The sequence below is a fragment of the Ascaphus truei genome, chromosome 1 (assembly GCF_040206685.1).
Source record: "Ascaphus truei isolate aAscTru1 chromosome 1, aAscTru1.hap1, whole genome shotgun sequence".
NCBI lineage: Eukaryota > Metazoa > Chordata > Amphibia > Anura > Ascaphidae > Ascaphus > Ascaphus truei.
In genome coordinates this window covers 129,288,952-129,301,442 of record NC_134483.1, presented here as the reverse complement: position 1 = coordinate 129,301,442, position 12,491 = coordinate 129,288,952, and the positions used below count along the sequence as shown (strand labels likewise).

Genomic DNA, 12,491 nt, shown 5'->3' with positions numbered 1-12,491 from the left:
ACCCACCCCGGGATATGTCCTGCTACAAATGCGGGAAGAAAGGACATATCTCATATGATTGTCGGATGGGAGAGTCTCGCCACCGAAGCCTGTCCCCCAAAAAGTTCACGCCCCAGACCATGGTCTGCGGGGTGTATGCAGTCGGCCCGGAAACTCCGGTGTCCACCCAAAGTAGCGAGGACCCCGAAGAGGAAGGTAACCGCGTGGGACCGGTAGCGCTGATCCGGGTGTTAGTGGACGGGATTTACTCCTCCGCACTACTGGACACGGGGTCGCAAGTCACCATCATATATCGGGGATTCTATGATCGACATCTCCAGAAGCGGCCTCTGAGAGCGGCAGGGCATATCAAAGTACGAGGCTTAAGCAATGAAGACTACCCCATCGACGGGCTGGTGACCATGGATCTGGAGATACAGCAGCTCAATACGGGGAAGTCTCACCCCATGAAGGTGGACGCCTTGGTGTGCCCCAAACCCAAAGATACACCTAAGTACCCGATCATCCTAGGCACGAATGCGGACATTGTTCAAGCCGTCATCCGGGCCTACCTACACGAAGCTAATGAACTGCCCATGTCCAGCCTACAGTTGCAGCTAGTCCAGGTGGATCCAGTTCCCCCTCCACCCCCCTCGGAGGACTACGGACTATTGTTCTGCGTGTGGGGAGGGTTGACCAGACTCTTACCCGGCGAGACGCAGAGGGTACCCGCCTGGTGTGCCTAAGCTGAACGAGTAGATGAGGAGCAGCTGTTTTCTTTAGAAAGCACACCCGAAGAAGATGTCCGCCGAGGATATCGGCTAGTGCCGGAATTCCGGGATTGGCCAATTGCCATTCCCCGTCGAATTTACGTGATGGTGCAGAATCTTTCACCCTTCCCCATGGCCATCGACGCGGGACAGCGAATAGGGAGAATTTACCCTGTCAGCTCGGTGGGCGAAGCCGTGCAGGTAAAGACTACCCGAGTGGATGAAACCGGATCGCCGTTAGATTTTGACTTTGGTTCATCCGGACTGTCGGACGCCTGGAAAGAACGATTACGAGTACAGCTGGAAGAAACAAGATCAGTATTCTCTACTAGTGAAATGGATGTGGGGTGTAGCAGCAACGCCCAACACACCATTCGGATGACTGATACCAAACCCTTCCGGGAGCGTTCCCGTCGGCTAGCCCCTAGGGACGTAGAGGATGTACGAGCGGCGATCAATGAAATGGAAGAGGCCGGAATTGTCACGGAATCACGAAGCCCTTACTCCTCACCCATAGTGGTCGTGCGAAAGAAGAATGGGACCGTGAGGTTATGTGTTGACTACCGGACGCTGAACAATCGAACGGTACCGGACCAGTATAATCTTCCCCGCATAGAAGAAATCTTGGATACCCTACATGGGAGCCAATGGTTCAGTGTACTGGACCTTCGGTCCGGCTACTATCAAGTACCTATGAGCCCGGAGGATCAAGAGAAGACGGCGTTCGTTTGCCCCCTAGGGTTCTATCAATTCACCCGTATGCCCCAAGGTATATGTGGTGCCACCGCCACCTTTCAGCGGCTAATGGAGAAGACTCTAGGTGACTTGAACCCCCGAGAATGCCTCAAGTATTTAGACAACATTATAGTCTTCAGGAAAACCCTGGAAGAGCACGAGGCTCGACTTTTGAAAGTACTTGACCGATTAGCGCAAGAAGGGCTCAAACTCTCCTTGGATAAATGCCGTTTCTGCTGGACATCGGTGACTTACGTGGGACACATCGTATCCGGCGAGGGAATTGCCACGGACCCCGCCAAAATAGAAGCTGTTGTCAATTGGCCCCGCCCTGACAATGTGGGGGAGTTGCGATCGTTCCTGGGGTTCTGCGGCTACTATCGCAGGTTTGTGGAGGGATACTCCAGACGGGCCAAAGCCCTCAATGGCCTCCTCAAAATATATCCGGAGAACACAGGCCGGAAGGCCACACTTGCCCGACAGTCCTTCGGGGACAAATGGACACCCGAGTGTGAACAAGCCTTTACGGATCTGAAACAGAGTCTGACTGCGGCCCCCGTGCTGGCCTATGCCAACCCTGAACAACCGTATATATTACATGTGGATGCTAGCCTCAACGGCCTAGGAGCCGTATTACATCAAAAATATCCAGAGGGATTGCGACCTGTAGCATATATCAGCCGCAGTCTTACTGTCAGTGAGCAGAACTACCCCGTGCACAAACTCGAGTTCTTGGCCCTCAAGTGGGCCATTGTGGACAAACTTTCTGATTACTTGTACGGTGTGTCGTTCGAGGTACGGACCGACAATAATCCCCTCATCTACATCATGACCTCCGCCAAACTCGACGCGGCCGGACATCGCTGGTTGGCCGCTCTATTCAATTACACTTTCACCTTGAAATACAAGCCAGGCCCCCTGAACATTGGAGCGGACGCCCTGTCTAGGCAACCAGGGCTGGCCACTACCCCCCGACGAAGATCAGTGGGAAGAAATTCCAGGAACCAGAATAAGGGCCCTATGTTGTACAGCTGCCATAGTCAATGACCAAGTGGCATTCTCTGAATTACGAGTGGCTGACTCTCTAGGGTGTACGGCAAATGCTATCCCGGAAGCCTATCGAGACACCAGTGGTATGCATGTTACTCCAGACAAGATCATAGCCTGGAAAGACATGGTACGATACCAAAAACAAGACCCGGTTGCAGGGGCTATTCGTTATGCCATCCGAAAAAAACGCCCGGCCCTCCTCCGACAGACCCCGGGGGATGTAGGAGGACTATTAATGCGAGAAGCTGACAAATTTGAAATACGAGACAATTTGCTATACCGAGTTGTGGAGTATCATAATCACCCGAACAGACAACAATTAGTACTGCCAAAAAGACTACAGTACTTAGTACTGAAGGCTCTACATGATGAACACGGCCATTTGGGGGTAGACAAGACTTTTGGACTAGTGAGAGATAGGTTTTTCTGGCCAAAGATGAGAGAAGCAGTAGAGCACCACTGCCGACGGTGTGTGCGGTGTATTCAGAGGAAGACTTTACCCACCAGCGCCGCCCCAATGGGCCACTTAAAAAGTACGGGACCCATGGACTTAGTATGTATGGACTTCTTGTGTATCGAACCTGATAGCCGTGGCATAGGGAATGTGTTGGTCATCACGGATCATTATACCCGATACGCCCAGGCCTTTCCGACCAAAGATCAAAAAGCCGTTACGGTGGCCAAGGTGCTCTGGGAGAAGTACTTCATGCATTATGGGCTTCCTCAACGCCTCCACTCAGATCAAGGAAGAGACTTCGAAAGCAAGTTAATCAAAGAACTGCTGAAACTCTTGCATATCAATAAGTCCCGCACTACTCCATACCACCCCGAAGGGGAAGCACTGCCGGAACGATTCAACCATACCTTACTAGACATGTTAGGCACGTTAACGGGGTCGGCATGTGGAAACATTAGTGCATGCTTACAATTGCACGCGACACGACTCCACCGGGTTCTCGCCCTACTTTCTCATGTTCGGCCGAGAAGCTAGACTGCCTGTGGACATACGGTTGAGAGTCTCCACCGATGGAGTGCATAACACTACACATTTTCGCTATGTGCAGCGATTGCAAGAGAATCTGCAACAGGCCTATCTACAAGCCGAGAAGTCCACCGAAAAGCTGAATGCCGGGAATAAAAGGTGGTATGATCATAAAGTTAAACACAGAGACATTAAACCTGGTGATGCAGTGCTTCTCCGTAACCTGGGAGTACCAGGGAAACATAAGTTGGCTGACCGATGGCGAGAGAGAGTGTACGAGGTAGCCTCTCAAATGCCCGGCCTTCCAGTCTACCGCATTAAAGACTCGGAGGGCCGGGTGAAGACCTGGCATCGGAATCATTTACTCCCTATTCCCCGAGTAGAGGAGGGGGATGTGGAATGGCCGTCATCCTCGTTGGATGGGGAGATATCCATGGAAGAAGAAGAGTCAGGGAACTCTGATGTTCTGTAAGATCCACAAGAGGGAACCTCTCAAAGGGGCCCTCAACAGAGAGCACCTCCCGGCGGAGCTTCGGGTAAATGGCTATGGGAGCGCTCGCCCCAGGGGGTGGGTCCAGAAAATTTGGCGCTGGACCCACTAAGCCCATGTTTTGCACCAAGTCGGGATACTTTAGAGACTGTAACCCCCTCAAGGGAAGAGCTCGAGGTTCAAGACCATAATAGTCACTCCCCCAAGGGGGTGACCGAACAGTTGTTAAGGCGAAGCCAAAGGAACAGGCAACCTCCCATGAGGATGGCCTACGATCAGTTTCGGGCACCCCACTATGAGGCTCAGCAGTGGGCCCGCAGCCGTGTACAATCAGTAATTGTAATGTTCAGCGAAATGTACAATCTGATTTAAGAGAGGGAGGTGTTTATGTTATGCAATTTTTCATTATATAAAGTTGTACCAGTTCAAAGATATCGTCCAAGCGAGGACGTTGGAATCCGCAGGGGGGAGGATGTTGCCGGGATCCCCTTTTCCCACCCTTTTGTTTTTATGGGTGGGAATGTTGCAGTTAGGGAACACTCCGATAACGGAGGTTCCGCGCATGGGAGCCGCCATGTTGTGGTTGGCGCCAGCACAGACTTAGCCTAGCAGAGGTTGCGCATGCGCAGAGCGAGGGTGAGAGAAAGCCCGCGAAGGAGGTAGAGCACGACGAGTCCCAGCAGCCCCCGCGGGTCCCCGTGATGCACCTGGGTGCGAGACCAGGAGGAAAAGGAAGTGTTTGCGCGCACAAGAGGTCAGAGTTGGTTGGAGAGGAGAGGAGAAGGAGCTTCGGTGTGGGGAGGCAGACCGCCCCCTACGTAGGCCGCATGCCCCAGGCCCAGTTAGGCCCTGAGTCCCCGTAGAGACAAGCAGAGCTAGGGACTGGCCATAGTTAGGTTCCGGTTCCCTTATTGCCACATTATTACCGCTGGGACAGTTCTAAGTTGGCGCGAGGTCTGGGCTCAGACCCCGCTATCAAGCCACAGCGTGTTTGGGTGAGATCGCCCTAGACACCTATGGGTGACGTCATCTACACCTCGCTGATCCTTTGTGAAGATTGTAGCCGCACAGGGTACTGGAGTGCCCGGCAGGTACTTCTAAAGTGCACCAACGGTACCATCCTTCATTCGGGACTAAGTGGCTGCGCAGTCACACTCATACACATTCATTGACTCACTTGAGGGTGGGAGAACTATTCCCAAGAGGAACTGGACACGGGGTGGGATCACCCGGTGTAGGGAGAAGGGAGGGTGAGCGTTCAACGAGACGCCGAGTATAGTGTCTCCTCTAGTGAGGGAGTAAAGTTAATCGGTTAAGGGATATTGCTGTGTGTGTGTTGTATATAAGTCCTGCGAAGACCCACTTCCCCTCGGGCGGAAGCTGTCGCAGGTGGAGGCGCTGCACCAAGTTCTAGATATTGTGTATACCCCAGGCTCTCCGTGGCAGAGGCTCAGACCCTGTGAGCCTACAGGTAATACAGCATATGGTAGTGGCCTGTGTTCGCTAGGAAGCAGGGCTACACACTTTTGCTTTGAAGGCTCTTTATCATTTTCCTCAGTGCAGCTTTTGAATACTTTGTGTGCAGCTTTACACTTTTCATTCTTTAATAAACATAAAAGAAAAACAAGCATTTTGCATTAGAATAATCTGACCTGTTGGGGCACATATAATGGTGTTCTTTCCCCGGTACGCAGGCTGGGCCAGCTCTTCTTGATACAGCCTTAGCTTCATTTCTGGAACTGACGCCGATCGGTTACCTAGTAAACAAAAGTTTCTAAAAATATGCAGCTGATAAATAATGCAATCTAATAACCAATATTAAACTGATATTAGAAATGAAAAGGTGCCGTCATCAAAAAAAGTTACCCACTGCACCTGGGAAATATACACCATTCTGTTTCTTTCACACTAGTTTTAAGTACAAGCTATAACAAAGTTATTAAACCCACTGTGCTGTGACATAACTTCTGAGAGTAAAAAAACCTGTTAAAAATCTAATTAGCAATTTAAGGCAAAATGCATATGATTTAATGATGCTTTAAGAAAAGGGAGTCATCTTTATTGGTTAAGAAAAAGACACATCTAAACAATTCCAGTGTTGGTTTCATTTGATTATTTACCATTTAGAACTTTTCTTTATTATAATAATACTCACTTTCCATCTTAGGAAGACCAGACATGACGTGATTGTCCAGCCTCACCGAGGCTAAAATAAGAAAAGGAAGCAAAGATGTTTGCAGATAATTATACATATCTGTGTTCTGACATATGGTACCCTATGTTACCCCGCTCTGGATTAACCAATGCTGTTTAAACCATGAATTTATATTGCATACAAAACAGTTAGAGGCAGACTATACCGATTTTTTTTTTCCCTCTTAATTTCTTTATATAGGATTGAAGTAGCGACAGTAGGTCTGTGGCGCTGAGCCTCATTAATTTCAGCTCCTGGGACCCCCTGCTTCCGAAGATACTTACCTCCATAATAGGTGCTTGTAGCCGCTCCAGGGTTCACAATATGGCGGATTTTCAAAGCTCCTGGGCCTTGCTGGCCAATAGGAAGCCATGACGTCACCCGGTGCGGCTTCCTATTGGCCCATATGATCCCTTCAGAGGTAAGTATCTCTGGAAACAGCGGGGTGCCAGAGCTGAAATTAATGGGGTTCGATTCCAGAGGCCCTTTGCATTAATCGTATATAAAAATGAATGAAAAAACTAAACCGGCATGGGTTGCTCCTTTAAAAGGCTCTGTGTAAATCACAATGTACTGAAACTACAGTATGAACAGTTGTACTGTAGTAAATAAGCAATCTATTATTTAGTGGCTGCATCAAATGTAAGATTTCTTTTGTGACAATTTTCTTTACGAGGAAGGCTAGATTTGGTAGTTTTATTGCTACATGTACAGTGACAGAAAATGCAATTATGATAAGAATAAATTAAATCTTGGTCACCAGGGTAATGCAGTTTATATGGTCTACTTAGACTTTGCAGTTGTCGTAAGTGGAACCTTTTTAGGTTGGGCTAAAGTTGTGAGTGGAGTACCTCAAGGATCTATACTGGGAGCCCTGCTTTTTAACTTGTTTATTAATGACCTTGAGGTTGGCATCGAGAGCAAAGTCTCCATCTTTGCTGATGATACTAAATTGTGTAAGGTAGTAGAATAAGAGCAGGATGTAATTTCTCTCCAGAAGGACTTGGATAGACTGGAAACTTGGGCAGGTAAATGGCAGATGAGGTTTAATACAGATAAATGTAAGGTTATGCATTTGGGGAACAAGAATAAACAGGCAATTTACAAATTAAATGGGGATAAATTAGGAGAATCCTTGATGGAGAAGGATTTAAGAGTGCTTGTAGATAGCAGGCTTAGCAATATTGCCCAAAGTCATGCAGTAGCTGCAAAGGCAACCAAGATCTTATCTTGCATTAAAAGGGCAATGGATGGAAGGGAAGTAAACATAATTATGCCCCTTTATAAAGCATTAGTAAGACCACATCTTGAATATGGAGTACAATTTTGGGCACCATTCCATAAAAAAGACATTATGGAACTAGAAAAAGTATAGAGAAGAGCCACCAAATTAATAAATGGGATGGATAGTGTGACTTACGAGGAGAGGCTAGCTAAATTACATTTTACATTAGAAAAGAGGTGTCTAAGAGGGGATATGATAACTATATACAAATATATTCGGGGACAATACAAGGAGCTTTCAAAAGTACTATTCATCCCAAGGGAAATACAAACGACACAGGGTCATCCCTTAAGGTGGAAGGAAATGAGATTCCACCGTCAACAAAGGAAAGGGTTCTTTACAGTAAGGGCAGTTAAAATGTTGAATTCATTACCCATAGAGACTGTGATGGCAGCTACAATAGATATCTTCAAAAACAGATTGGACATCTTTTTAGAAAGGAAAGGTACAGGTAGTGGGTACAGGCAGCAGTGGGATTATTTTTTTTTTTAACAACCGGTTCTTACTTGGGCGGTGAGTGGCGTCTAACAGCATCTCCCAGCATCTATTTTCCTTCTCAAAATGGCCACGCGGCATCACATGGCGCCACGTTGCCATGACAACGTGAGGCCGTGTAACGTTGTGACATCCCGTAGCGTCTCTTTGCCATAGTAACGGATGTCACGTGATGCGATTTATGTCGTATGGCGTTCCTGTTGGCATGGCAACGCGGCACCATTTGCTGCCGCGCGACCATATTGAGAGGATTTGCAGGGAAATAGATGCAGGGAGATGCTGTCAGACGCCGCCCGCCGCGGTGAATGAAGGTAAGAGAATTAAGCACCGGTCCGGTGAACTTATAAAATTTTAGTAACAGGTTCGCATGAACCGTTGCGAACCGGCAGAATCCCACCACTGAATACAGGTATACTATGGTTGAGCAGCTTTGGAAGTATCAGAAGTGCAAACAGCGACTCAGCAATAACTGATAATAATCTGAACATTTGACATGTTTATATTCCACGGGACAAAAGAAACATGAGTTCTATTTACCTAGCAGACAATTTATTTTCTGCTCTGGTTCTTCTGAATACTGAATCACATTGAAGGCACTGGTGTCCTCTTGTATTTCTTCTGCAGATTCCCTTGGTTCCGTTTCACAGTCTAACCACAATAACAAAATATCAATAATGTTTCAAGTTCATGGTGTTTTAATGCTGATTGAACATGTTTAATTGTATTCTTTTTACAAGAGTACTGTAATCTCTCTCTCGTTTATTTATTTTTTATATATATAGAAGTGGGATTACAATCATCAAAAGCCTAAATGTGAAAAAAGAAAAGGCAACCAAATGTACAATATGTACTGCTTTTTATTAGGGAATCGCTAGGGCATTATACTGAAAAACGTGACCAAATGACGCCAGGTTACCATGACGACGCATCGCGAGAAGGTAAGTGTATTATAGAGGCATCGTGCAGTCCCCCGGCATTTAATTTAAATGCCTGGGGGGAGAGCGAGGGACCTATAACTGACGCCCCCCCCCCAGAAAATCTAGCACCCCCCAGGGGGGAACACCCCCCAGTTTGTGCACCCCTGGTGTAAGGGACATTAGCCATTCCATGTTGGATTTTACTTGTATCTTTGGTTAAATGCGTGTAACCTCCATCCTAAATGGTTACTAAAATGGCTATTGTATACTAGGGCCCACCCTGGGTGGCTATGGAGATCCAGACGACACACATGGGTGTTTAAGGAGTGGAGACTATTCTAAAAGATTAGGTTCCAGGAGGACCTGAGCAGAGGAGCATCGGGGAGAGTAGATAAGTAATGTTTATAAAGTAATAGTATATATCAGGCCCCCTTGTGTATTATGTTGTAGATGGGGACAGTACCCATTAAGGTAGGATCCCCGAAAGAAGGAATATAATCCTGAATAAGTAATAAAAGGGAATAAGGCACGTCATAGAGGACCTCTGGAAAGAGGGCTCCAGAGTGCCGGCGGATTAGTTGTAACAGCGGATTGGCGCTAGTATTTCTCATCAATCTGTGTAGAAGGGGCAGTTCCCAAATAAGCAAAAGGTATTGGGTCAAGAAAGAACAGACCCATTAGGATTCCCGTAGGGGCCCAGAGTAATAAGATCAATACCGATGATAGTTCTGAAGCAACCAGGTGAGTCGGGTCCCACACTTACTCAGAGCAACTAAGCCAAAGTACCTTCAGTTGAGTGTTAAAAGTGGGCACTGATGGAAGAACTGTATTCATGTATGTCTGTTATAAAATTCAGTACCTTATTGATATGTGAATGAGCGGTCCCTGTCCACAGGGAAACGGATAAATGACTGTTGTACTACAAAAAGGTCCTGGCGCCCTTTATTCTACAACCTTGTTACCTCATCGCTCAGTCCCCTGAATCCTGCCCCTGAGTTAAGGTAACCCATGTGGAGTAGCCATATAATACACACCAATGTAATCTCCCTAGGAGCCGGGCAGGCAGGGTTACATGCAGAATATGAGATGTGCAAGAGAGTCACAAGCAACTTAGTCATGGGCAGTAGAAATACATTAAGGCTTAGAGCCATATAAACTAAGTGGTGCTATTTCATAAGACAACCTCCGGTGCCGGATATCTCAAGGCCCATTCATTTGGAAGGTGTCTTATGGAACAGCACTGCTTGCTAAATAGCGTCGTAAATAATTTAAACAAAAGATTTTAAATGCATACATAGCGCACAGCACATGTAGGGGATTAGACAGTAAACTAAGATTAGCATATTAGAATATAATTTATAATCACCTCTTCTTGGGTACCACAACTCAAGGATTTGTGTGCAATCTTCTCGTTCCAAAGCCAGGCTGAACAGCTTTGGCCACTCTTTTTTGTCTGATCGGAGGAGGCAATCAATAAACTTCTCAGCTCCAGCAGTTGACCCTTTGTTATCCGTTTCCTAATATAAATAAATATTATATATATATATATATATATATAAATATTATATATATATATATATAAATATTATATATAAAAATATATTGACAAAAAAGGGATAAGGTGCGCAAAATGTAAACAAACAGTAATAAGAATGTATCAATTAATGCTGCCACACTTTATAAGCTATACACAATAGCCAGGCTAAAATATAGGGAAAAAGGACAAAAGGCGCAGACAATGATAAGTAGGCGAACAAGGGTTAAGAAACAACTACAATGACATAACAATGAGAGTCCAAATGTTTGTTCCAGGACGAGGTAGACCCTAAAAAATTAGAGAAATGCCAATATAGTGAAGTACTGTAAGTATATATTGGTTATACAGCGCAAGTACAGAAGCTACTTGCAATGTAGCAGCTAATTCAGGCGTTTCATTTGTCCAAAAGAAGTGATACAGTTGTAACCCTTATTCCCCCCCTACCCCCCCCCCCCCAATCTCACATAGGGTCTCATTGGGAATATACTGCTCCGGCTACATGTCTTAGTGTGGTGCATACCTGGGGGCCCTGAGTCTCCCGCATGATTGTATAGGGGATGGACAGGACAGGCTTCTGGGGTTGTGCCTCAATCTCACCTACTGGTGCAGCGCCTCCATCTCGTGCAGCCCCCAGCTGTATAGGGTGAAGTATCTGCAAAAGAATGATGCTCCCCTCCTCCCAATATACTCCAATCTCAGAAGAGGAAGGTATAGGTAAAAATGCAGTGTCTCCTTCTATTCAGCAGCCAGATCATACAGCAGACTGTCTCCCTCAGGATGTCCCTGAAACTAACTCCCAACCAAGGGCACCAAGAGGGGTTCCAGCTCTTTCCCTATCCCCTTTTAGTATAGGAGGTATATGGTATACCCTCACTCCCCGTAGGGAGGCCTCAAGCCTGCCAGAGCCCTGGCAGCTTAGTCTGGGTAACCTTGCCCCTCTCACGGAAGGGACAGACTCACTAAATTGGAAGTAGCAATACAATAAGCAGCTCCAGCAGGCACCACCCCTGTCTCTCTAAAGCCACCATAATCCGGCTTGGGTTAGTTCAACCAATGAGGCATTCAAAGTTCAGGTTCAAGAGTTAAAAAAATAAATTTGTGGATAGAAAGTATTCATCAAACAAATTGGATGATATTATATCAGAGGTAGAACTATTAGACAGAAAAGAACTTCTGAAGTCTAAAATTAAGGCAGATAACCAACTATCAGAATTGCCTTTCATTAAACAATTCAACCAAATGGTACCTGCTATATGAAAAGTTTTCCAAAAACATTGGGCTATCCTTAAAAAAAACCTAAGATCTAGCCACATTTCTCCCCAATTAGCCAAAAAATCATTTTTACCAAGGCCTCTAACATCGGTAATAGACTGGCACCTAGCTGTCCATTAACACGTCTTAAAAGAACTAGAAATATTTAAAGTGTTGGCTACCATATTTGTAATAGATGCACCACTTGCAAATATTCGCTATAGCGGCTATCCGATAAGGCAATGAAGGGGTTAAGGCACAATAGCATGTTTATTGGGGACAATTGCCCCCAATAAACATAGCAATATACAACACACATCCCCCCCGCCCCCTAACACATACAATACAGTAATGGGCAAAATAACTATTATCCAGATATGGATAATAGATTATTTGCCCATTATGAAACGCATAAAACATGCATAAATAAAAACATGAAATCTTAACCTGAAAATCACCACATTGCATCTTACAATTAAACCAGCAGCTAGACAAATGTATATCAAATGTCACACAATTGCATTGAGTGTGTACATGATGCAATTAGTCTCTGCATCATGTAACACTATGCAAAATCAATTTCAAAATAAAAAACACTATGAACAATGTCCCCTAACCACCAAAGCCATCCACAAAATCAAATAGAAACTAAGCAACATAAATACATTTACCATCAATTAATCAATTTCCTAAACCAATTACAATACAATCCAAATCAATTATACAATTCACTATTCAATTCCTAAAGCCAAACCATTGGCAAAAAAATTCTAATTCAAAGTAACCACCATCATTCAAATCTAACT

The 12,491-nt window shown here is 45.7% G+C and overlaps 1 protein-coding gene across 1 annotated transcript in view; it reads right to left on the bottom strand.

Annotated features, from left to right (window-relative positions):
- The window catches only part of LOC142491888 (antiviral innate immune response receptor RIG-I-like), a 145,202-nt gene that overhangs the window by 100,713 nt on the left and 31,998 nt on the right, over positions 1 to 12,491 (bottom strand). The window contains exons 4-7 of the mRNA XM_075594709.1: positions 10,264 to 10,414; positions 8,518 to 8,628; positions 6,162 to 6,212; positions 5,659 to 5,763 (exon numbers count right to left, since the gene is read on the bottom strand). Of these exons, the coding sequence (XP_075450824.1) occupies positions 5,659 to 5,763; positions 6,162 to 6,212; positions 8,518 to 8,628; positions 10,264 to 10,414 (418 nt within the window). The remainder of the gene's footprint in view (positions 1 to 5,658; positions 5,764 to 6,161; positions 6,213 to 8,517; positions 8,629 to 10,263; positions 10,415 to 12,491) is intronic.